At 37.2% G+C, this 27,795-nt stretch overlaps 1 protein-coding gene across 12 annotated transcripts in view; it reads right to left on the bottom strand.

Moving 5' to 3' along the window:
• Window positions 1–27,795, bottom strand: part of ptprma (protein tyrosine phosphatase receptor type Ma) — a 188,444-nt gene that overhangs the window by 76,143 nt on the left and 84,506 nt on the right. For all 12 annotated transcript variants that reach the window (XM_067377872.1, XM_067377874.1, XM_067377878.1 and 9 more), the window contains 5 exons: window positions 27,273–27,566; window positions 7,357–7,665; window positions 5,793–5,902; window positions 898–1,099; window positions 709–811 (listed from right to left, as the gene is read on the bottom strand). In XM_067377872.1, the coding sequence (XP_067233973.1) occupies window positions 709–811; window positions 898–1,099; window positions 5,793–5,902; window positions 7,357–7,665; window positions 27,273–27,566 (1,018 nt within the window). The remainder of the gene's footprint in view (window positions 1–708; window positions 812–897; window positions 1,100–5,792; window positions 5,903–7,356; window positions 7,666–27,272; window positions 27,567–27,795) is intronic.

Here is a 27,795-nt window from a genome sequence, read left to right as displayed (position 1 = left end):
GAGAGACTCAGGAAGAAGTTACAACTTTTAGACGTTTCTGAATGGTTAGTGGATAAATTGATGTAGTTGCTGTGGAGTTGATTCAACTCATCCACTAGCATGTGCCGTCATGTTCATCTTTTGTGTTGAATTGACCCTCGTTTGTGAAGCAGTTTGGTGTAAAATTTGATGAAAGATGAAGAAGGAAGAAAGCACAGCACTTTTTCTAGCAGCTCAAACGAACTCTTTCTAAAGTCCACAAAACTGAATTCCCACTGCCGGCTCAACTATTCCCATGTTCTGCTGACTCCTAATGGAGGCTTTTATAGACCTGCAGGAGAACGCTTCACGCCGAACACTTTCTGTCCTGTGAAACTGGAGCGGGATCGGAGCGGTAAGTGCAGGTCTCGGGATGAGATCCGATTCCACTTCATCTATATTAACGAGTGTTTTCAACAACACTCACATTTACGTTTATTCACTCTGCAGACGCTTTTATCTTCAGTCACGGGTTCCGTCATGCGCTGAATAATGAACACACACATTATCATCACACACACACACACACACACACTGAGAATCACAGTCCAGCGCTGCGGGTTTGAGCGAGAGGGAACGAGTTTTAGAAATCAAGTGTCGGGATCAAATCCATAAACATGATCACAGTGTTTAACTGAATCTCTGACCTCACACACTATGTAGTGCGGACGGCGTGTGAATGTGACGCACCTGACCGGCGCTCCTCGGCTCTGGGCCGGTTTCAGCAGGACCGTCACCGTGCTGTCCGTCTGGTTCAGCGGCGTCTCCTGCTCGTATCCCGGCATACGTGGAGCTGTTTATGATTGACAGATGACATATGAGCACGACACACACACACACACACACACACGAGTACTCAGAAGACATCACGGCTCTTACGTGAGATCTTGGTTGTGAACTCGGTGATGACGGGCAGGCCGTATCCTTTGACGGTGCTGGCTCTGATGGTGAAGGAGTACGTGGATCCGGGATAGAGGCCCATGAAGACGTGTGACGTCTCGTTGCTGAACTTCAGCACCTTCCCGCTCTGATTGGCCAGTTTGAACTCGGGGTCGAAGGAGCTGACGGCCTTGTAGAAGATCTGAGGACACAATCACAGTAGGTGTGAGGATCACATGACAGAGAACCATGTGAAGGGAAGCTCCGCCCACAGTGCGACCTCATTGGTCCACAGTCCAGCTGTGTAATATTATAATATTATGAATATTTAATTTGAAATCAAAACTAACTCTATTTTTTTCATGTTCCTGTTCTTATTGTGAACGATTCATCAGTCATGTGAACATTTTTGCATTTTCAACATTTTTGTGAACAGATTCTTGGAATTTCATTAGTATTCCGCCAAAATAAAAGCTTGAGGATGCAAAATATTAAAATTTGGGGATTTGAAAGTAAATTATTTAGGACATATTCTATGTTAGTATTGTAACTTGTAGTGTGAAATTAAATTAATTTAATTATTTTATTTTAAATAATTGTAATTTACAATAATAATATATTTGTGTCATTTTTATAATTAGCTAAAACATAATAATAAATAACATAAATGAAATATTATTTCTCATTTATTCCTTTATTTTATTTATTTTTATACAATTATTATTTTAAATTTTATTAATAACAATAATAATAATTCATTTGTTCATTTTATTATTACGATTAATAATAACAATAATAATATATTTTATAAATATAATAAATTAATACATTAAATAACAATAAAATAATAAAAATAAATTAATGAATGAATGATTATATTATTATATTTATTCATATTATATTCATATTATATAATTATATATATTTTTAAATTATTATATTACTATTAATATTACTATTTATTCTATTAATTTATTTTATTTATTTTTAAATTAATAATAATAATTTTTTATATATAAATAAAATATATTAATAAATTAATTGTTATTATATAATTATATTTATTCATATTATATTCATATTAAATTATAATATTTATTTTTAAATGATTATTATATTATTATTAATAATAATATTTAATGTATTAATTTATTTTATTTATTTTTAAATGAATAATAATAATAATTGTATATATTAATAAAATATATTAATAAATTAATTGTTATTATATAATGTTTATTCATATTATATTCATATTAAATTATAATATTTATTTTTTTAATTATTATTATATTATTATTAATAATAATATTTAATGTATTCATTTTATTTATTTTTAAATTAATAATAATGATAATTTTATATATAAATGAAATACATTAATAAAAAATAATAAATAAATAATAATAATAATAATAATAATAATAATTTTTATTATTATTATTATCATCATTATTATTATCATTCAGTTTGATTAGGTTCCTAGTGAATGTGATGTGGACTGAGATTGAGTCAAAATAAAACAAATATCTGATCTGTTTACCTGCATGTCATGTGACCACTAATCATCATCAGAGAACCGTGAACATGCCAATGTGTTGATAAATAATTGAAATATTAACTTCAAGTAAATATTTTATGTCTAAGTCTCTCGGCTGACACAAACATTCATCAAGGGCTGTTCTGAAGAAATCAAGTGTTTGTGTAAATCTTCCCTGCGACAGACGCACAAGATTCACAGCAATTATAATTCGCCTGGATGATGCAGGAAGCGTTTCTGCATATAATCTTTTATTATGATGGAGGAGAGCAGACGGGGAGCTTCACTTTTGTTCTCGTTCATTCTCTTCTGGTCTCTCCGGTCGAGCAGGAGACGAGAGACGCCCCGCGCTTCTAATATAACTTAATGAAAAGTAGCTGAGGGGCTTCATTTGAATAAATCATTCAGTTGCTAATGGGCGGCCCGGCTAATACCACTCCATTCTGATTCCAATTTAAAGCCACAAAGGGAACGGCGGCGGGAGCGGCGATTGGACTCATCAGGTGTGAAATACCAAGTGGCTCTTTGCTATTAGTCGAAGACAGGTAGATGGATAGACGGCCTTTATTGATCCCCACAGGGAAACTCACGACCTCGGAATATCAAACCGCACAGAATATTCCTGATGAACAACAAATGCACAAACAATAATTCATGTGCAGCAGGAACGATGAATGATGCATGCCCAGGAATCACAGATCTCAGAGCTGAGTTTACCTGTTTACAGGTGAAGTGTGTGTTTCTGAGCGCTACCAAATCATGTCTATTTCAAACACTCATCGACCATTGGTTGGCCAAACAGATAGCCCCGCCCCAAACACAAACTATTGGTCGAGGCAGGGGGTCCATGGAAAAGTTTAAATTAAAACTAGTCATTTTTAAAGCTCCTGATGTTGTTTCTCGTCTCCTACAGCAGGTTCACACGCATCAAAGGTCAAAAACGCTTTAATTCTCTCATAATATCCACTGCAGCATCAGCTCTTTTCTCTCAGTGTCTGAAACGCTTTATCTCTCTAAACCCCGCCCCTTTGAGAGCTGCTCTGCTGTGATTGGTCAGAAACCAAACGCTCATTATCATATCTGAATCTCAGCTCTGATACGAACAGTAACGACGGCGTCGGTTTCACCGTATCAATCTCAGCAGAAAACAGCGTCTTCTCCACATGAACGACACGAACCAAACTCTTCCAGTCTCAGACACGACTACAGCGATTGAGGGCGGGGCAAAGAGACGCTGTTCAGCCAATGAGCTGGCAGTATGCAAATTAGTTACACTGTTACACTGAAGTGAGACTGAATTACTGACGACTCGTTTCAGTTCAGAATCGATTCTCTCTTTTAGGAGACAAAAACTCCATTAATCTTTGAAACTTTCCATTCACAAACATCTTTATCACACACTGCAGGAGCGGTAAAATCAGAAAAAGCTAAATAAAAACACTCATGATGACTTTTATTGTGATGTCAGTCCTGCTCCATCATTACTGTGTTTCTGAGCAAAGCACTTATCCCAGAATGCCCTGTCTGTGGCGTACGTCACTGCGCCAAACGACAAGAAACAAAAGCTCATCAGTGTGACAGAACACACACCTTCACGACGTCACGCGCGCGAGACTCTAATGAGGCAGAGCGCTTTTGTTTGGTCCTTTTCCGCACAGATCACAGCCCTGACACTTCCTTACAGGCGAGCGCGATGACAGAATGTAATTTCATAACGTGAACGTGACAGCTTAATTGGTCGAATTTCCACAAATGAAGTTCTGCAACAATGACTCTTTTGAACGGCGCATTGTTCAGAGTTTCCCAGCGCAGAATGAGTCACACGCTTCTGAAATCATCACAAAACCGAGCACACAATGAACCGTCGCTCCAAACACACCAAATGTGGCGTGTGCTTCAATAACGGACACACGAACGCGTTCGCAACGCATTTCACTGCAGCGTGACGCACTTTGAGGGCCGTAAGCGGATCTGAGAGAGAAATCGTCGCATTTTGTTTCAAAATAAAAATTGAGAAGTCATATATTACTTACAGTAAATTAAGCTTCAAGATGTTTTGTATTGTGACATTTTCATGACAGTTTGAATGACTTTTTGTGCATTGCAGTAATGACAATTTGGGGGTAAAAAAATGTCTTTAAGTGTCATGAAAAAATGCTAATCTTTCTTTTTTTTATGTACAACATAATTTATATTTTGCTGTGAGATTCATCTTTTTGGTAACAAAAGGCAACCTATTTCACTTCCATAACACAACGCATTAGAAATAAAGGCACTGATGCTTCCATGAAGAACCTTAAACATCCATGCAATCTTTCCAAAAGTCTTTATAGTGGAAAAACGTTCTTCAGACTGAAAAAATCATTCTTTGGGGAACCAGAAATGCTGCAAAACCCACTTTTGGAGCCTTAATTTGTAAGACTGTAGTCAAACCTACAGATACTCAACAAGCCGTTTCAAATTTAAGAACAAGTTCTTCAATTTAGATGATTAATTATGAAGATGTTTTTCCCTATAGGAGTCAAAATCTGGGTAATAATGAAACGATTTGTCACTATTATTTGCAACAGGATCTGCAATTTCATGGGTTAAAATAAACTTTGTCAATCGAAATGAAAAACTTTGCTGGATATTTTTTATACACGAACAATAATTCTCTATTCTATCTAATTTTTGGATTGTTACATGATCCAGTTTGACTGTAATATGCTGATGTAATATATATTACAAACTTGACGGATGATTTTAATAACATGTAGTTTGATCTTCTCATTTAAGGCAATTATCAAAGTTTGATAAAACACTTTTCCAATAAGAGTTGATCATTTTTACATGATTTATCACACTGAATGACCCTCAGCAGACTCACAGATCACGGTCGGATCAGGATCATGAATCCGGAGAGTCACTGCGGATTTCATGTTGTTTCCCATAAAGGAAACATGTTTCCTCTCGCCCGTGATTTACTCACATTCCTGGAGCGTGAGCTTCCCGTGAGTCCATCGCTCCGGTATGTGCTTCTGTTTGTTATTCCGGTGCCCTACAAATCCTGGAGTCGTTCACTGAAACAAGAGCTCAGCGATCGCTCTTCCACAGATCACACTCGTTCAGAGACGTTCCTCATCTAGAGTCCAGAGACTCTCAGATCATATTCAGGAGACACATGTGAGATTTCCGGCTGTGATCGAATCTCAACCGTCCTGACCGGCTGGTAGCAGATTGTGTTAATACGCTCGTTCAGATCTAAAGGTTATTAGTTTAGATTTATTAGTCAATTAAGAGCGTGCCGTGAATGAAATACAGGCCTGTCGCGGGCAGAAGATAAATGCTGAAGGTTGCAGGAATCGGGACTCACCTCGTACTGCTTGATTATGCCGTACGTCTGGAGCGGTTCTCTCCATCTGAGCGCGATCTTCTCCTCATACGTGCTTCCTTGGATGGACTCCAGCGGGACGGCGCCGGGCACTGGAGATGAACAAAAGACTGATTGATCAGAGACCGATATTGATTCGAAGAGACGCTGATGTATTCTGAATCAATATTCTCTTGTATTCAATACAGAACGACTATGTTTTCAAAACGCCTTCATGTTTGAGGAGGATTATTCATCTATGCAATCAAAAGGAATATGGAAGCGCTTGAGCAGACCAAGGCCTGTTTGAGGATCCTTGACCTCTGAACATCTCCAGAGAGCAAACTTCCTTCAGCCTTGACAGCAGCCTGTGTTTGAAACGTTCCTCATGAAACACGCTGTTTAAATGGACCGCATTGTCTAGTAAAAATAACACGCACTTAACACGGAAACTTGACACGAACAACCATTTATGAATGCTAATGGAATGAAGTGCAGCACAGATGACCTCATCTCTGTGTGTTTTCATTGGCTTTATTAAAAACTAATTCAAAAGACCAAGAAAATGTTATCAATTAACCTAGAATCATGTCCGAGGCTGCAGCCGAATCATACAAAAAATACTGTTTTTTAATAAAAAGTTTTATAAAAGAGTGTTTATCATATAACTTCATTTTCAGCAGAAACACAAACTTCTTCACCGCAACCCGCCAAAATAAAAGTTCGGTTTAGCTTGGAGAAATTTTGACAGAAATATATTACCATTGATTGTACTGCAGAATGTACTTCTCAATCTAATAATAATAATAAATATGTTAATAATTTTCTTTCATGTTTTAACTTTAAATCATAATTCCAGAAAAAGCAGACGGCACAATTTCTAAAAAAAAAAAAAGGAAAACATTTCATAGGGCCTTATTACAGTAAAAATGAGTTCATTTGATTTGAATTGACATGATTTTTGATTGTTAAAATTTAACAGATTTCATGGGGCCATAAAAAATTACAAATTTAAAAAACTTTTTTGTTAAACTGTTAATAAATTGTTAAATTGTTTAAGTTTTCAATTAATTAGACATGCATTTTTATTACAAAAATTTTATTTTTTAGTATTTAATTATTCAAATTAAAACAGAATTTGGAAAAAAATAAAACAGAATTTGAGGACCCTACTACAGTAAAAAAAAAAAAAAAAAAAAAAAAAATATATATATATATATATATATATATATATAATAAAAATTAATAAATAATTAAGGTGTTAATGTTTTATGAATTTAATTGATTAGACATGATTATTGCATTATTATATTTTGATTATTCAAATTCAGAAAAATGGATTTTGGGAAAAATAGAACAGAATTTGCGGATTTCACCAGGCCCTAAAAATTGAATTTTTGTTAAACTTTAAATAAATAGTTTTTAAGTTGTATAGGTTTCATGGCATCAGTTAATTAAACAAACTCCTTGATTATTAAAACTTAACTAAACCATTAAAATGGAATCAAGACCAATTAAAATGGGGATAAACGGAATGAAGGTGGCTGCACTGCAGTGAGCGACTGACCGTCCTCGTCGGTCAGCACCTGGAGCTCGTCGCTCTCCTTCACGCCCTCGCGGTTGCGCAGCAGCAGTCTGATGCTGACGTTGGTGTACGGCGGGAGGCTGCGGATGGTGTGCTGCGGAGACACGCTCAGGCTGTCGAAGCACACTTCCTCCCGCGTCTCCTCTTTGCCGTTGGCCGTGTAGCGGTACTGCACCGTCAGATTGTAGCTGTGGCATCGCGTCACGTTGTATCCGAACGGCTCCCAGCGGACCGTGAACTGCCTGGATTTGATGTCCACGACCTGGAGTCTCCGAGGGCCGTGCATGGGATCTGAAACAGGTGCAGTGTGGTTAATAAAAGGGTCAAACGCAAGAAATACAAGTACAGGGAAAATGTGAAATATTATTCCAATGTAAATCAGCTGTTTTCTATGTGAATATATATTAAAGTGTAATTTATTCCTGAATTTCCAGCATCATTACTCCAGTCTTCAGTGTCACATGATCCTTCAGAAATCATTCTGATATGATGATTTGATGCTCAAGAAACATTTATGATTATTATCAGTGTTGAAAACAGTTGTGCTGCTTCAGATTTCCATAGGATGTGAAGCATTACACATATTTATAATGTAATATTTAGTAACCTTAAAAATGTTTTACTGTCACATTTGATCAATTTAATGCGTAACATTATACATGGTGTAATGTATTTTACAGTGTAACATTTTGTAACAAATCTTTTACTGTTACCTTTGATAAATCAAATGCGTAACCTTATACATGAATTTTATGGTGTAGCATTTTGTAACATTATAAATGTATTTTACGGTGTAACATTTTGTAACATTATAAGTATATTTTACGGTGTAACATTTTGTAACATTATAAATGTATTTTACGGTGTAACATTTTGTAACATTATAAGTATATTTTACGGTGTAACATTTTGTAACATTATAAATGTATTTTACGGTGTAACATTTTGTAACATTATAAGTATATTTTACGGTGTAACATTTTGTAACATTATAAATGTATTTTACGGTGTAACATTTTGTAACATTATAAATGTATTTACGGTGTAACATTTTGTAACATTATAAATGTATTTTACGGTGTAACATTTTGTAATTTTATAAATGTATTTTACGGTGTAACATTTTGTAACATTATAAATGTATTTTACGGTGTAACATTTTGTAATTTTATAAATGTATTTTACGGTGTAAAATTTTGTAACATTATAAATGTATTTGATGGTGTAACATTTTGTAACATTATAAATGCATTTTATGGTGTAACATTTTGTAACATTATAAATGTTTTTACGGTGTAACATTTTGTAATTTTATAAATGTATTTTACGGTGTAACATTTTGTAACATTATAAATGTATTTTACGGTGTAACATTTTGTAACATTATAAATGTATTTTACGGTGTAACATTTTGTAACATTATAAATGTATTTTACGGTGTAACATTTTGTAACATTATAAATGTATTTTACGGTGTAACATTTTGTAACATTATAAATGTATTTTACGGTGTAACATTTTGTAATTTTATAAATGTATTTTACGGTGTAACATTTTGTAACATTATAAATGTATTTTACGGTGTAACATTTTGTAATTTTATAAATGTATTTTACGGTGTAAAATTTTGTAACATTATAAATGTATTTGATGGTGTAACATTTTGTAACATTATAAATGCATTTTATGGTGTAACATTTTGTAACATTATAAATGCATTTTATGGTGTAACATTTTGTAACATTATAAATGTTTTTACGGTGTAACATTTTGTAATTTTATAAATGTATTTTACGGTGTAACATTTTGTAACATTATAAGTATATTTTACGGTGTAACATTTTGTAACATTCTAAATGTATTTTACGGTGTAACATTTTGTAATTTTATAAATGTATTTTACGGTGTAACATTTTGTAATTTTATAAATGTATTTTACGGTGTAACATTTTGTAACATTATAAATGTATTTTACGGTGTAACATTTTGTAATTTTATAAATGTATTTTACGGTGTAACATTTTGTAATTTTATAAATGTATTTTACGGTGTAACATTTTGTAATTTTATAAATGTATTTTACGGTGTAACATTTTGTAATTTTATAAATGTATTTTACGGTGTAACATTTTGTAATTTTATAAATGTATTTTACGGTGTAACATTTTGTAACATTATAAATGTATTTTACGGTGTAACATTTTGTAATTTTATAAATGTATTTTACGGTGTAACATTTTGTAACATTATAAATGTATTTTACGGTGTAACATTTTGTAACATTATAAATGTATTTTACGGTGTAACATTTTGTAATTTTATAAATGTATTTTACGGTGTAACATTTTGTAATTTTATAAATGTATTTTACGGTGTAACATTTTGTAACATTATAAATGTATTTTACGGTGTAACATTTTGTAACATTATAAATGTATTTTACGGTGTAACATTTTGTAATTTTATAAATGTATTTTACGGTGTAACATTTTGTAACATTATAAATGTATTTTACGGTGTAACATTTTGTAACATTATAAATGTATTTTACGGTGTAACATTTTGTAACATTATAAATGTATTTTACGGTGTAACATTTTGTAATTTTATAAATGTATTTTACGGTGTAACATTTTGTAACATTATAAGTATATTTTACGGTGTAACATTTTGTAACATTCTAAATGTATTTTACGGTGTAACATTTTGTAATTTTATAAATGTATTTTACGGTGTAACATTTTGTAACATTATAAATGTATTTTATGGTGTAACATTTTGTAACAAATGTTTTGTCACCTTTGATGAATTTAATGTTATTACAATTTAAAATAACTGTTTTCTATGTAAATATATAGTAAAATGTAATTTATTCTTGTGTTGGCAAAGCTGAATTTTTTTTTATGCATTACAATAAAGAGAATTTAGGGGTAAACAAACTTTTATGTTGGCTTGAGGAAGCCTATCCTGTTATGAAAAAAAAAAAAAATCTGATTTTGCCATCATATTTGACCCATTCATATGTTTGTGAGATTCACTCAATATCTTGATGGCAGCAAAATAAAACACTTTTACACGAGCGAATGTAAATCAGTGCTGATCTGATGTCTTTCCTCCAGTCCAGTCCAGACCGGCTCAGCTCCAGCCCTAATGAAAGCTCCGGCTCCCTCAGGAACACCAGCTCTGGTAATGGGATCAATTTCCATTCCAGGCTCAATTTGAGCACCATTTCTGTGGGATTTCGCTCTACAGCTCTCACCGTTTCACAGGAGCTCTCGTTCGCACATCGGCTGCCATTACAGCACCGGTCCGAAGCCCTGGAACAGGCAATCTGATGTTCCTGATGAGGAACCGAGGAGCTTAACCTGCTCCGGCGTTCCCACTTCAAAATGGTTTTTCCACAGACGTGAGCGATGGAGACGGGCTGACTGCACACAGAACTATTGATACGGAAGCTTGTGAAGCGAACGCTTATCTTTATTCCGTGCATGTGCGGCTGAAGATTAAAACAAGGGTTTGGAAACACCTTTTAATCAGCGGCCTTGTAAGGAAACACTGGAGGCGAGAGTTCAACTCTGATGTGCGTGAAGCGAGAGAGGTGGCATTAATCATTAAAACTGGCCATTCGGCTCAAAACAAGCCTCTCAATTACTCCTCAGTGCCGTCCACTCCAATTCAGCCTTAACAAGACAAAGACGGTGCGCTAAATGAGCCGAGAAGCTGCACAGTTTTTACCAGCGTCCCTTTCAAACTTCCATTATCCTGAAGGAAACAGATTGCAGTTCATCTTTAACAAGCCTGAGATCAGATTATAATGTGATATCACGTCGCTCTATCTGGTAGTTAGATGATGGATTCCATTAAAAGCAGCTTGAGTTTTTGTACACAATGTACAATACGCTCATATTCATTCGCAGCGCAATAATCGAATCAGACGCGAGTGCCGTGGCTGCTTTTTTCTCAGTCATTCTCTGTGAAAGTGAGCAATTTTATCCAAACAATGGGAGTAAAAGCGTCCTGTTCGTTCTGATGTGCATCACACAATAACCTGAGCGCCGCATCCTTGGACTCACGGCCGTTTCCATCACCGACTGAAGACGAACAGGTGCGGCGGACAATAGCCGTCTGTCCTCACTAGAGCACTATGGGATCGGCTGAGCAATATGTGCATGACACACATTACTGCAAAATAAACCCTGTAATCTGTATTCACAATTAAAAAATGGACATGAAATATTGAGTGTAATTCATCATGTTTATCTATGTGATATATATTACTACTATACTATGAAATATTATTGCAATTTCAAATAGCTATGTGAATATACAATAGTGTCAATTTTACTGTCCAAAGGCCTTAATAATAATTAAAAACACAGATATGTCATCCAAAGTATGTAAGGTAGTACATCTAGATCTCTTTTATTGAATCCAAAAGGTTTTAATTATATTTTCCTACATATTTTAAAGAGTCAAAAGGTCATTTAACCGTCCAAAGGCCAATACAGCCATTTCATTTGTGATTAAAACATCTTAAAATGTAATAAATGTATATATTTTTTTATTCTGGCATGATTTTATATCATCATATATCAACATATTGCAAAAAGGTGTTCAAATTATGTGTAGAAGTCGTTGCTTTGTTATGAGAAAGAATGTCTGGAAAAATGAATTTCATTGATGTCATTCGGAGTAACCAATATAAAGGCACCATTTTGGATCAAGTCATGTGACAGGATGTGACATCATTCAGACACCTGCAAAGGATCACATGGTCGTGAAGCAAAGTAACTAACTCTCTCTGAACTATTTGATAAATTCATGTTTTCTCTTGATCATACGCATGTCCCGAAACATCCGGTCATTCGGCGCAACCGCTATAAAACATGGAAAATGTTGTAATATTTTAAAAACTTGTACTAAATATAAAATGTTTGATTGTCCTTTTGCTAGATATCAGCTTGTTAGCATTGTTTGAAAATATCGTCATTCGGTAAAACCGAAATTTTGGTTAAACTGAATGACTTTTTGGAGACAAATCTTGTAAAAATGACAAAATCAGTGTTAATTGATTATAAAAACCACATCATCTCACTGTTAACACTTAATAAAACTTCAAAATTAATTATATTTCCATTATGTTTCTTTAAAACCTTATTCATCAATGAGCCAAATACTCATCATTCATCTGACCTTCTCAAAAAAAACGAACAAAAAACAAAGTAGCCACACAACAAATATATTTGTTCCTTTCTGCGGTGTATTTAATGAGCGGCACATTTCTGTTCTTCAGTTCTCCAGGCCTGAGCATTGAAATGCTTTTCATTTCCACGTGCTGCACACAATAAACCAGCGTTTCCCGTGGCGTTCCACTCGTTTCCTTTGGAGTGCGATTGAGGACGAAAGCATTTGAGAGAGAGAACAATCTGAGCACTTTGGCGCTGCGCTATTGAAAAATATCTGGCACAGAAAGAAAGTAAAACTTCTAAATGAGAGCTTGATATTCTGCAAAGAAGGAAACCTAGTGATTTTCTTTTTCTCGGGTCGTGCTAAAAGCGCACGTGCTCGGGTGTGAGAAAGGGGTAATTGTGAACCGGATGAGATGAAATGGCTGGAACGAGGACAGCGGTCTCTGATTGAGCAGAGGGAAGTGCCACCTTAACAGCGGAGGAACGAAACCCTGCTGATCCTGGAAGGGAATAATGAGATCCCGAGCATTAGAGCCGGAATAACAGAGAGAGAAACGACTGAAGAGAGCAGAACTGACCGGCACATCTCAAAGACAATGATGTCATCGATAAATCACACCATTGCGATCGACTTAAACACTTTTGACTTTTGCTCAAAAAAAAAAAAAAAAATAACCGGGAGGGGGGCATTTTGGTAAAATACTGCAACTGTAATTTTATAATCATATGCGTGAGTTAAAGCTTGATATAAATCCCAGACTAATCCTGCCTGAACGAGCAGCTCAACCTTGCCGTTAGGAGTAAAGCCATTTCCATACAAACAGAGTTTCAAACGCCTCCGTGAATCTGCGGCACAACAAAAGCCTGTTTTACATTCGCTTCATCGTATTCTACTCTCCTGCATCTCCACTCAATCTTCCAGTGGAAAGACGACACTTCAATGTGATTCACACAAACAAATGTTGGGTATTCTTTCATACTTAAGAGATATGAATATATCTTCATGCATTATTGTTTAAATGAAAGGCTTTTTCTCAGATGAAGTCATTTCACTGTGTGTTTGTGTCTTTCACCTTCAATCTCCTGCTTTAACTCATTGATTACCTGCTGACATTCACTGAAAATACTATTAACAATCTATCGATTAAGCCGAGCAGAGAGGAAAAACTCCAGCAGACAAATCACTCTTTTATTTACACACAGTGTGAGTGTGTTTAGGTGCTGATAAAGCAGACAGTTCTTGTGTTTCACTCGCCACTATAAACAAAATAACCCCGAGCGGACTGCAGCGAGAGAGATAAGACACACACACACACACTGAAGTGAGCCATCTGCACTGTTTTAATATGCTGGACTCAGAATAACAGTAATATACTGCTCAACTTATATGCAGTCTTGAGATATATCAGCACGGCTGTGATTCGGCCGCAGGTAACGATATAGAGACATACGCACGACTACGAGTGTGATATTGCGTTTATACAACAGTTCGACGGCACATATGTGTAAATACATAAGAAACAACAATGATGTGTCTTAAAAAACATATTTTGTGAGGAACTACCTCCTTCCGTCACGGATTCAAACCTTAAGTTGACAATTTAACAGATGAGCCCAAACCTTGTTACTAATTCTGAAACCTCACTTTAGATCTAGTAACACTGAGTGCTTTATTGAAATTAAAAGCTATTATATGTAGAAGTATTATAGAAAATACTTTAAAGATAAAAATATTATGTAGAGTATTATGAGAGAGAGATTGCATGAGTTTCAGGTCAATACACTGAGGAAGGCGATATCTTTGTCGTAGTATTCTTATATTAGGGATTTCCCATGACAACGCTGGTCAGATTGGTTGCATCTAACAAGGTGTTGTTGGAAGTAAAAATAACGTCCTTTCAATGTAAAAGTCTTCGCTACTGACTCACACATGAAGAGTGGAGTAATAATATATCCTGCACTGAAGTCAAAATCACCATCACTAACACAGACCGTTTCACAATACTATTATTAAATATTATTATTGTTTATAAAAATATTATTTATTGGTCAATCATATTTAATAAACAACAATAGCCAAAAGTAGGCTACAGCTCACAGCTCCGAAAACGTTCTATTTTTATAAATAAACCACATATTTGAAGTTCAAACAACTACATTCGCGCCTAAAAACTCTTAAAGGATTAGTTCACTTCTGAATGAAAATATCCTGATCATTCACTCTCCTCCATGTCATCCAAGATGTTTATGTGTTTCTTTCTTCAGAAATGAAGGAAATCATTCCAGGATGTTTCTCCATATAGTGGACTTCACTGGGGTTCAACGGGTTGAAGGTCCAAATGTCAGTTTCAGTGCAGCTTCAAAGAGCTCTACATGATCCCAGACGAGGAATAAGAGTCTGATCTAGAGAAACCATCGGACATTTACTACAAAAATAAACATTATATACTTTTTAAGCACAAATGCTCGTCTTGCACTGCTCTGTGATGCTCCACGCATGACGTCATCATGTTGGAAAGATCACATGTGACGTAGGAGGAAGTACCGCGGTAAAACTCCATCTCATTTTCTCCTCCAAATTGTCCAACATCATTGTTTTACCTTTTTTCGTAAAGATCGTTTGACTTAGTCTTTGACGTTCTCTTTGTAAACACTGGATTGGTTCTTCCTCCTACGTCACGCGTGATCTTTCCAACATGATGACGTCATGCGTGGAGCATCACAGAGCAGTGCAAGACCAGCATTTGTGCTTAAAAAGTATATGTTTATTTTTTCTCCACTATATGGAGAAAATCCTGGAACGTTTTCCTTCATTTCTTTTCCACTGCAGAAAGATGAAAAATCTTGGATGACATGGAGGAGAGTAAATTATCAGGAAATCTTCATTCAGAAGTGAACTAATCCTTGCTGTGAATCATGTTGGGTTTGGTCCTACACCACTGACGCTCGCTATGATATTTAACATTATGCATAATTGTCTAGTACTTCCTTTCATTTTCATATAACGCATATAAGCTGCTATTTTCAGTGAGTTTCAGCACTTTCTGGCGGTGTGAATCGCTCCTGTCACTCAGGTTAGTCTTCCTGACGCTGACCACAGTTTCCTCTAAAGACTCTTTATTCTCTGAGTGCTAAAGCTGCTTTGGGACGTCCGTCGTGAAGCACGCTTCATATTTAAAACTCTCAAACGGTGTATTTCTCCGTGACCTTCTGAAGCCATTTATCTGCACTGGAAACACTGAAGGACCTCCATAACGGCTCCAATCACCAGCAGACCAATCAAAACCCTCCATGGGAAAACGGCTGGAGGAGTTTGACACGGCTCAGTCAGGGAAACGGAGGGTGAAGGGTCAAGGTCGAGCCTCAGAGGAAGATGGATGAATTTCATTAGCGTGTAAAGCCGAGGATGAGGCTCCTGCACCGATACCGTCCATAAACTCTGAAATAGGTGACAGGAACGCCGGCCGCTTTTACCCAGAACTCCTTGCTCATGGGAAACGACAGTGTGGTAAAAAATAATGGCCTCTAAAGTTAAACTCAAGATAGATGCGACCAGATACTAATAAAACACGGTGCATGTGGTCAATTCAGCAGCTTTTACCATCACTGGAGAGTAATAGAAATCCAGCGGTGTGTGTGTGTGTCGGCTTTGGGTTCATTGATATTCCCTCCACTAGTTTCATTCCCCATGAGTCCTGCTCAAAGCGTTCAAATAATTCTAATTGACATTTAGATGTCAACTATCAATGCCTAGCGAAGGCTTGACATTTAAATAACGCCAGCGTTATCATTGTCACATTATTGCCTTCCACTGGTCATCTGTCCTCATTAGATTCGTCGCTCAGAACTCACCTGACACTGCGTACGGACCTATATGTAAAACAATAATAATAATTCTGACGTCTCAATGTCTGATGAGAGCCGGATGGGGGAGAGAATAAAAGCATTAGTCCCGCATGAAGGGGAACAAATTGAGCGTAGCTGAAGAGAAACGCTTTTCCTTCTGGAGGTGAGAGAGAGAGACAGACACAAATCATCATGCTATCAGCGTCTCCTTCTTCTTCAGAGAATCTGTTACTGATCCGACAGCAAGACTTGCTCTAAGTTTCTTCTTTTAAATCAATAACCATGTGTTTCTTCTGTGAGGAGAAATCCTGACATAGTAGCAGACTACCGTTTTTTTTTTTTTCAAATCTCTTTTGCTCACCAAGCAACCAAACATACAGTAAAATTGTGAAATTTTATTACCATTTAAAATAACTATTTTCTGTTTGAATATATATTATGATACAATTTATTCCTGTGATGCAAACCTGAATTTTTAGCAGCCATTTATTGCATCCCTACCCAATAAAGGTATTTATTTATATTTTGTGTATATATATATATATATATATATATATATATATATATATATATTTATTAATTTATTTATTTTTATATATTTAGTTACATAAATAGTAAATACATTTAAAAAAGTTAATTAAAACAATAAGAAGCAAAATAAGTGCAGACCTGATAACACAGCCAATCATTAATCATCGTTCTGCTGTGAATATTGCATTAATTTAATTTATTAAAATGTTTTAGTAAAACAATATCTGTATATAAATATTGCTGTTTATGTTATATTGGTGTGTATAAATAAATATAATTAAATAAGATTAGTTCATTTAGGGAAAATAAATATGTAAATATTATAATAAATAAGTTAATATAATGAGTTAATATAGAGAAAATATGTAAATATTATAACAAATTAATATGATGAGTTAATTTAGGGAAAATAAATGTGTAAATATGATAATAAACAAATAAATATGACCAGTTAATTTAAGAAAAATAAATATGCCAATATTATAATAAATAAGTATGATGAGTTTATTTATTTGGGGAAAATAAATAAATAAGATGTGTTTATTTAAGGGAATAATAAATAATATTATAATAAATAAATAAGTAAATAAGTTAATTTAAAGGAAAATAAATACGCAGATATTATATTAAATACATATGATGAGTTAATTTGGGGAAAATAAATAATAATAAATAAGTAAATAAGTTAATTTAAAGAAAATAAATATGCAGATATTATAATAAACAAGTATGATGAGTTCATTTGGGGAAAATAAATATGTAAATATTATAATAAATAAATAAATATGATGCATTTATTTAAGGGAATAAACAATGTTATAATAAATAAATAAACAAGTTAATTTAAAGAAAATAAATATGTAGATATTATAATAAATATGTATAAAGAGTATAAATAAATATGATAAAAAGATAAGGGAAGATGTAAATATTATAATAAATGAATAAATATGATGAGATCAATTAAGGAAAATAAATATGTAAATATGTTAAATATATAAATATGATGAGTTAATTTAGGAGAAAACTGTGAAAACATGACTTGACTGTTTTAAGGAGATTTTTGACTTCCTCTGATTGAAACTTTCATGTGAAGGTCAAAGCAGAACGTGCCGCTGATGTTCAGAGGAGCGTCTGCTGCTTCTGATCAAGACAAACCGTCTGTGAGACGCTGGGACGGGACGTGAGCGGAGACACGGCGCTCTGAACGTGTCGACAGACGCACCTGTGCATCTCACCTGACTCGCCGCTGTACAGTCCAGCGAGGAGCCGCCAATGCTCAACTCTTCCATAAAAATAAGGGAATATGAAGAGATGCAATATAAAAGAGCAATATCAAAAGCAACAAAAGCAGCAGTGCGGAGCTGGAGAGAGTGTTTCATGTCTACGCCGAAGCGTCGAGTGTCCCCGGTGTGCCATTCACGTCTGTTTCAGAGAACAGAAAGGCAGAACGCCAAAGAACAACTCGAAGAATCACGGCTTTATTGTTTCTGAAAAATCCCTCGGTGGTGAGAAGCGAGACGCGCGGACGGATTTCTGCAATATCAACAAACCCATCTGGGTAATGGCACTGCTTTCATCCTTATCAAAGCTCTTTTCATATCGGCTGGAAGTGGAGCAATAATGACAGCTTTTGAAAACCGACAATCAAAACTCAATTACTCTACCCAGAGTGCACTTGTGCACAAAAGATGGCGCTCCGCTCGAGCTCGCCGGGCGTTTCTGGCAGAGCGAGATCCGCTCTTATAACATGCGGCCTTTCCGTCGTGAAACTCGCTGACGCATCTGCATCCGATTGTTGACGTGATCCGTTTCAATGCTCAGAAAATCACGCCTGATTCAGCCTCATTCACCGGCTTCCTGCATCCCTGTGAGATGATGTCATCGGCCGAGAGAGGAGCTGAGCTGTTAGCCTTCATCACAGCGATGATCCGAGGTCAAATCCACAGTGAGGATGTGACGGAGAGTCTGTTCACATGACACGGAAACTGTGCTTCAATCTGACGGCGTTTCGCTTGAACACACGGAAACATCACGAGCCCACGTCAGCATCACACCGGTGACGTCCACCAACTCACAGCAACACCAGTGATTCATTTACATGTCCAGAGCAGCACAGGGGGATTGTGGGAGAATGAGTTTTAGTCCTGAGGGATCTGGCTTATCTGCTCCGGAGGCAGGAGAAATGTTTCCCTCTCAAACCCTCTCAGGAAAACACAACGATTTGAGTTGCGTGTCAAACACGCTGTATGAAACTCACCAGCTGAACCTGAGAGTATGAAACACGTCCTGCGCTCATGTGACATTCCTCCGGTCAGTGATCTGTGCTCGAGCACAGCAGCAGCTCGAGTCACATGACCAGAACGGAGCGCCTCCAGAAATCTGACCAACGCCCTTATTGTGTTACACACACAATATCAGGTTAAAAACATCTGCAACCCTAATATAATATAATATAATATAATATAATATAATATAATATAATATAATATAATATAATATAATATAATATAATATAATATAATATAATATAATATAATATAATATAATATAATATAATATATAACTAGGGTGAGAAAATGGTGACCAGAGGTGAACAGTAACAAAGTACATTAACTTGAGTATTATTTTTTTCTGGAAACTTAGTACTTTAACTTCACTGCATTTGAAACACAAATATCGTACTTTGTACTCCACTACATTTCTGTCACGGTCCTTGAGTAGAAAACAGTTACATTAGTCAGGAGATGATTTTTCTTCTTTTCTAAAACAAAACGTGATTGGTTTTTTGCAGGTGACAAAGATTGTGTTGTTTTGACCCAGCTATTGGGTTGTTTTGACCCAGCGAATGGGCTGTTTTGACCCAGCATTTGGGTTGTTTTAACCCAGTGATTGGGTTATTTTAACCCAGCGGATGGGTTGTTTTGACCCAGAGGTTGGGTTGTTTTGACTCAGCAATTGGGTTGTTTTGACCCAGCGATTGGGTTGTTTTAACCCAGCGGATGGGTTGATTTGACCCAGCGATTGGGTTGTTTTGACCCAGAGGTTGTGATGTTTTGACCCAGCGGTTGTGTTGTTTTGACCCAGAGGTTGTGTTGTTTTGACCCAGCAGATGGGTTGTTTTGACCCAGAGGTTGTGTTGTTTTGACCCAACGGTTGGGTTGTTTTAATCCAGCGGATGGGCTGTATTGACTCAGCGATTGTTTTTTTTTGACCTAGCGATTGGGTTGTTTTGACCCAGCGAATGGGCTGTTTTGACTCAGCGATTGGGGTTTTTTGATCCAGCGATTGGGGTTTTTTGACCCAGCGATTGGGTTGTTTTGACCCAGCGAATAGGTTAGGGTTAGGGTTTTAACCCAGTGAATGGGCTGTTTTGACTCAGCGATTGGGTTGTTTTAACCCAGCAAATGGGTTGTTTTGACCCAGCGAATGGATTGTTTTAACCCAGCGATTGGGTTGTTTTGACCCAGAGGTTGTGTTGTTTTGACCCAACGGTTGGGTTGTTTTAACCCAGTGAATGGGCTGTTTTGACTCAGCGATTGGGTTGTTTTGACCCAGCAAATGGGTTGTTTTGACCCAGCGAATAGGTTGTTTTAAACCTGGTGAATGGGCTGTTTTGACTCAGCGATTGGGATGTTTTGATCCGGCGGATGGGTTGTTTTGACCCAGCGATTGGGTTGTTTTGACCCAGCAAATGGGTTGTTTTGACCCAGCGAATAGGTTGTTTTAAACCTGGTGAATGGGCTGTTTTGACTCAGCGATTGGGGTTTTTTGATCCAGCGATTGGGGTTTTTTGACCCAGCGATTGGGTTGTTTTGACCCAGCGAATAGGTTAGGGTTAGGGTTTTAACCCAGTGAATGGGCTGTTTTGACTCAGCGATTGGGTTGTTTTGACCCAGCAAATGGGTTGTTTTGACCCAGCGAATAGGTTGTTTTAAACCTGGTGAATGGGCTGTTTTGACTCAGCGATTGGGATGTTTTGATCCGGCGGATGGGTTGTTTTGACCCAGAGGTTGGGTTGTTTTAACCCAGCGAATGGGTTGTTTGGTGACAGAATTTACATTTTTTGCAGATCCAAAACTTTTCCACTAACCACAGTCACTCTAGGATTTTAATTGCACTCAAGAACACGTTGTTCGTTTAGGAAGTGAGGCGTGTTCGGCGCTCGGGTTACTCTCGCGTGAAGCTGCCCGGAGCGCTGGAGCTTTCCGCAGGGAGAGGAAGGAAGGACTCCGGAGTAATGCCCTACTTCAGGGATAAAAGGCAGGTTTACTCTATTTACTGCGCTGCTCATGTAAAATGGATTATAAAGAGCTGCTAAAATAAGCAGGTCCACACGCTCTGAAAACAGACGCTGATCATGTTTGATTCACTGCAGCTCCTGTAAGAACATCACTATCAGAAGGCAAAATAAAAGTCTTGATGATGATATAAAAATGAGAAGATCTGATATGAGTGGAGGAGGAGTTGCTGCTACAGTGCGCAAGCTATAAGGAAAAACACACAAAACAACAACACACACACACACACACACACACTAAACCTAAACCAAAAGTAGTGTGCAAACAGATGTGAACGATAAACATCATGACGGACTGAGACTGCAGAGACTGAACTCCCGCGGATGGGAACGTCCCGGGACTGTGTGTGCAAAGAACATAAACAATCTGCTTGAGTTTCGTCTCATTTTGACTCCATCTATTTATCCGTATCTGGGGCTTTTTGTCAGGATAAATAATGGCATAACGCTCAAGTCACAAGTGCAGAAGATGAGTTTGTCAGCCTTCATTTGTCCGGCGGCAGCAGCTATTGTGTCACAGATGCAGAGCAGCACACATGGGACACGCACCAGCAGAAAGAACAGGAAATTGCATCGCCTGTTCAATAGGCCAATGAGATTAGACAGGGAGAGGGAATTACCATAGAAATGATGTTTCAGGCCTAAAACTGAGGCCTTCTGGGAGAAAAAACAACTGGGAAGAAATAGGAAAAAGCATTTCTACTCTATTAACGAAATGCAGAGCTTATTTACACACGTCTGTCGTCTGCGCTTCTCTTAACGTTCAGATTTTGACATTCCCGCCACAGATTTGACACCTCACACAAACTAATTATGGAAAATAAGAAAACACAAGGTGTGATGACACGCGCTCACGTCAACATTCCCAATGGAGAGAACTATATATGTGTTTGAATTGCATTTCCATCACACAGTTTTAACATAAACAAATGAATAATTTTAATATGATGCATATTTATTTGTCTCAGGAAATCATGGCATAGTTTATTATTAGTTTAAAATCTGGGAAATAATGGCGTTTATTATGTATTCTATGTATGCTTGGTGTTGCAAGCGCCATGATCTGCAGTTTAAGCTAAGACACTGGAAATGGTATTCTAGAGAAAATTGTGCATAATATAAATTTACATATCCAGTACATAAGCTATACACCCTACAGAAAGAGCAGTATGATATTCTGAACTCAGCCGAGGAGAAGAAGCAAGAGTTTCTGGAAAGAGGACAAACTGTTCTGTGACAGCAGAAAGAAGGGAACAGGAAACTCCTGGAGAACAGAGACAGTCAGATCCTCTGTCATTTGCTCTCTCTTTCTCTCCAGACTCGTACGTCAGAAGCACTTGGCTAGCAGAGCATGCGAATGCAACGCCGTAATTGACAAATTCTGACGGGCAGCGGAGTGGCGCGCTCCCACAGCGCTGGGCGCGAGCCGACGGATACCATCTCCACAAAGTGACAAGTGTGTGACAGGACTCTAAACCCAACGCCGGCTCTTCTCTAATGACCTTCCGCAGCGGCCCGTGGCTCGTCTCATGTGCATTTGCACCCTGAACACGCTACAGTCTGTCTGCACAACAATTTATGGAAGTTCAAGCGCGGTTGTTTTCTTGGAGCCGCTGATAAGTGTTGCAGAATCCGCGTCGTTCCTCTTCCTCTGGTGCTTCCTCCGCCGGGATCATTTTTCTTGTGTCGTTCTGAAGGTGACTTTCAAGAGTGTTTTTTACCTCCGTACAGTCGGGGCTGTGAGAGATTTAGTTTTTCATTTCCAGCGGGATCAACGCGTTTAATTTTCCTGTTGGGAGAAGCGAAGCACAGAGGAGGAGAGAAAAGCTTACGACACTCGTCCTTCTGATGGCTCTACCATCAAACACACACCAGACTTTGACTTTCACCTCTTTATGACTCAAACACACTAAAACAGAACAAAACCTGCTCACTTCTTCAGCTTCTGAAAGAAACATTTTAAAGAAAAAATCATATTCTGCTGTATATCAATAGATAGAACAACAAACAGACGGATGGATGGATAGATAGATAGATGGATGGATGGATGGATGGATTGGTAGATGGTTGGATGGATGGATGGACTGATAGATGGATGATGGATGGATGGATGGATGATTGGATGGATTGGATGGATTGGTAGATAGGTAGATGGATGGATGGATGATGGATGGACGGATGGATGGACAGATGATTGGATGGATGATGGATGGATGGATGGATTGGTAGATGGATGGTAGATGGATGGATGGATGGATGGATGATGGATTAGTAGATGGATAGATAGATGGATGGATTGGTAGATAGGTAGATGGATGGATGGATGGATGGATGGATGGATGGATGGATGGATGGATGGATGGATGGATGGATGGATGGATGGATGATTGGATGGATGGATGGATGGATGGATTGGTCGATGGATGGATGGATGGATGGATTGGTAGATGGTTGGATGGATGGATGGATTGGTAGATAGGTAGATGGATGGATGGATGGATGGATGGATGGATGGATGGATGGATGGATGGATGGATGGATGGATGGATGGATTGGTCGATGGATGGATGGATGGATGGATTGGTAGATGGTTGGATGGATGGATGGACTGATAGATGGATGATGGATGGATTGGTAGATGGATGGATGGATGGATTGGTAGATGGATGGATGGATGGATGATGGATTAGTAGATGGATAGATAGATGGATGGATTGATAGATAGGTAGATGGATGGATGATGGATGGATGGATGGATGGATGGATTGGTCGATGGATGGATGGATGGACTGATAGATGGATGATGGAAGGATTGGTAGATGGATGGATGAATGGATGGATGATAGATAGATAGATAGATAGATAGATAGATAGATAGATAGATAGATAGATAGATAGATAGATAGATAGATAGATAGATAGATAGATAGATAGATAGATAGATAGATAGATAGATAGATAGATAGATAGATGACTTTTTTTGGCTGGGCAGTGTATATCAAAAGTCTATATATAATATATTAAAGGATTTATATATAATTTAAAAATGTATAAATAAATAAATGATTTATGATTGAAAAGCTGAGAGGAACTCAGAGAGAAAGACAATTTCAGGAGAACAGAGCATGAAAATCAGACGTGTAAAGAAAAGAGGATATGAAGAAACTGAAAGAGAAACTGAACAAAGAGCAGAAATGAAGAAGTTCAGTGAGGGAGAAGAAACTGTTAAAGAGAAAACGGAGGGATTGAGGGAGAAGATCATGAGGAACACACGGATACTGCACTACTGATGTAACTCAAGGCATCTCAAGATAAACGGGAAACGAGACTCGTTTCATTCACACCGAATCACATGAGCACAGGTGTGTGTGGTCAACAGGTGGCGCTGCTGCAGGTATGAGTGCTATGTTGCTATGCTGAGGTCACATGAATTAACCTGAGGAGTCCAGGACACGCAGCGGCACGCATGAAGACCGTATCTGCCCTTCAAAGAGCCGCTCTTCTCTTTCCACAGCACACATGATCTACTGCCGCTCTGCCGTCTGTGCGAGCCGCTGCTTTACTCCCGCTGAGATCTGAAGATTCCACAGGCTCCCGTTCACTCGCAGTCAAAACAGAGACGCAGCTCCGATTACGGCACAACACTGAATACTGCAGATACCACTGACAAAAACACTACCATGGTGATACTACGGTACACTATCATACACACACACACACACACACATGACCAAAACAAACATAGAATTTGGTGCAGAATCTCACTCATAATGATCTGTCTCTGTTAGAGGCCGCCGATCAGGGCAAATACATGCAAATGACCGGACAAGTGAATTTAATGAAATGATAATTTATGTAAATGCAATTTTGCTGTTCCACTCTTCATCGCCCAGAGCATCTCTCAGCTGATTGGCTGATGAATCCTGTGATGCGCTAATGGGCAGTTAGAGCACAGGCTAATGGAAAAGCGATTAGCTTGGCGTGGGAGCGTCACGCGGTAACCTGCGCGGTGCTGCAATCACAACAGTCACTGGAAATGAGAGTCATTGCACCTGTTTAATTACTGTGATAATTGCATGTCGTTTGCTCGGGGCCCGGGGGGTCCTGCACCATGTTGCTAATGTGCCCAGCGCTTTGACAAACCCTTAATAACGCTAATGCTTCCTGCGCTATTAGAAGAGAAACACGGCTCCCTCCAGGTGCGGCACACTGGCCGGTCCGTGTGTCAGCGGCGCTCAGACTGTGTGAGGATGAATCATGTAAACAACAACAAACAACAGAGTGCTAATTTAGCTTTAGCCTCCTCGTGAGACCAACATCACAACAGAGGCTCCATCAAGGCAAACGAGCTACATCTGTGCTGACGATGCTTAAATGACATCAAACTGTAGTGATTCACTAAAGACCTGGTCACATGACTCACATGAAGGAATCTCAATGCACTGAACTCTATGGAGCGAATCATCAAGATACAATTGCTGTGTCTCATTTTGAAGGCTGTGTCCTCCAGATGTCGCTTTTGAAGGCTGTATTTGTCATCAAGGCAGTCTCATTTTAAAAAAACGTAACCGTTAGATTGCAAAGTTAAAATTAAATTAGAGTATTTTTCACCTCATGAGGAATAACAGTCAATTTTATTACAGTTACTTTTCTTAAAAAAGACATCCTTGATGAAGTATGCAGCCTTCAAACACGACCTCTGGAGGATGTGGCCTCCGAAATGAGACAGCTAATGATAATCCAGGACTCGAGTTACAAACAGGTCAAGGGTTGAAATTAGTGTTGGGGAGTGAGTGACTAACTAACTAACTAAATCTAACTAAAACTAACTAACAAACTAAAACTAACAAACTACCAAACTAAGACTAACTAACTAAAACTAACAAACTAAAACTAAAACTAAAACAAACTAAAACTAACCAACTAACTAGCTTAAACTTAATAAACTAAATAACTACAACTAAGTAACTAAAACTAACAAACTAAAACAAAAACAAACTAAAACTAACTAACTAACTTAAACTTAATAAACTAACTAACTAAAACTAACTAACTAAAACTAACTAAAACTAACTAACTAAAACTAACTAACAAACTAAAACTAACTAAAACTAACTAAAACTAACAAACTAAAACTAACTAAAACTAACTAAATAACTAACTAACTTAAACTTAATAAACTAAATAACTGAAACTAACTAAAACTAACTAAATAACTAACTAACTTAAACGTAATAAACTAAATAACTAAAACTAACCAACTAAAACTAACAAACTAAAACTAACTAAATAACTAACTAACTTAAACATAATAAACTAAATAACTAAAACTAACAAACTAAAACCAACTAAAACTAACTAACTAAAACTAACTAAATAACTAACTAACTAACTTAAACTTAATAAACTAAATAACAAAACTAACTAACTAAAACTAATAAACTAAAACTAACAAACTAAAACTAACTAACTAATTAAATAACTTTTAGATGCCATGATCCCCCATCCTAATATTGAAGAAGAATCTATATATTTTCATGTTTAAAGACCCAATTTATACTCTGGAAAATGTATACTATAATCAATGTCTAAAATCTATAAAAAAAAAATAATAATAATAATAATAATAAAAAAAAAAATATATATATATTGCATTATTTGTTTATTTAATTTTTTTTATTTATTTGTATCAAATTATTTATTTATTTGGTTTAATTAGTGATTACTTTAATCTTTTTATTTATTTTGACACTTTTTTCCTCTTAACCTCTCCACGGATCCCAGTTTAAAACCCCTGGTACAGGTAACTAGTGAAGCTGGACTGTAGTGTAACAGCTTTCAGTGCAGCATTAGTTTAATTGTAACTGTAGCTGTCAGGCAACACTCAATAACCAACTGAATTCAACTCTGACCTTTCCAAGCACAGCCACTGATTATAGACAACGAACATCATTATGTGAGTGACGGCAACATGCAAATCGAATCGCAATGCTAGATATTCAATGCAAATGTGGCTGGAGGACGACGCTCACCTGCACACTTGGTTCTGGCTCTGAGCGGCGGTCCTGGCGCTCCGGTGCCGCCCTCGTTCGGCCTGGTGAGGAGGACGCTGATCTCGTACTCGGTGTCGGGGTCCAGGTGGCCAATTTTGTGGTTGGGTTTGTCCACGGGTTGGTTGTCAATCAAGCTGCCGGACAGGGTGCGGTACTCCACCTCTTTCTCGATGATGGGCCCGTCGCCGTTGATGGAGTTGGCGTTGAGCTGGATCCACAAGTACGTGGCGCCCACGGCGGTCAGCTGAGGCGGAGCGATGGGAATCGGAGGCTCTGGACACATGGATGAGAAGGGTTTTAATTAGTGAGAGTGAGAGCATTGCCGTCATTTCAGACTGTTCTATCATAATCTTCATGCACTTTAACATTGTCACCTAAACTGAAGCATGGTACTCATGGCACTCGAAGGCCTAGTCATTTTGTTAATGAAACGGTAAGATCAGTGAAAAGCTTCATCCGTGCGGCGCGGATCAACAAAGAGCTGTTTAATTCCGCCCCGCGT

Source organism: Chanodichthys erythropterus, chromosome 23 (genome assembly GCF_024489055.1).
Source record: "Chanodichthys erythropterus isolate Z2021 chromosome 23, ASM2448905v1, whole genome shotgun sequence".
NCBI classification, from domain to species: Eukaryota; Metazoa; Chordata; class Actinopteri; order Cypriniformes; family Xenocyprididae; genus Chanodichthys; species Chanodichthys erythropterus.
This window is presented reverse-complemented; position numbering and strand designations above follow the sequence as displayed.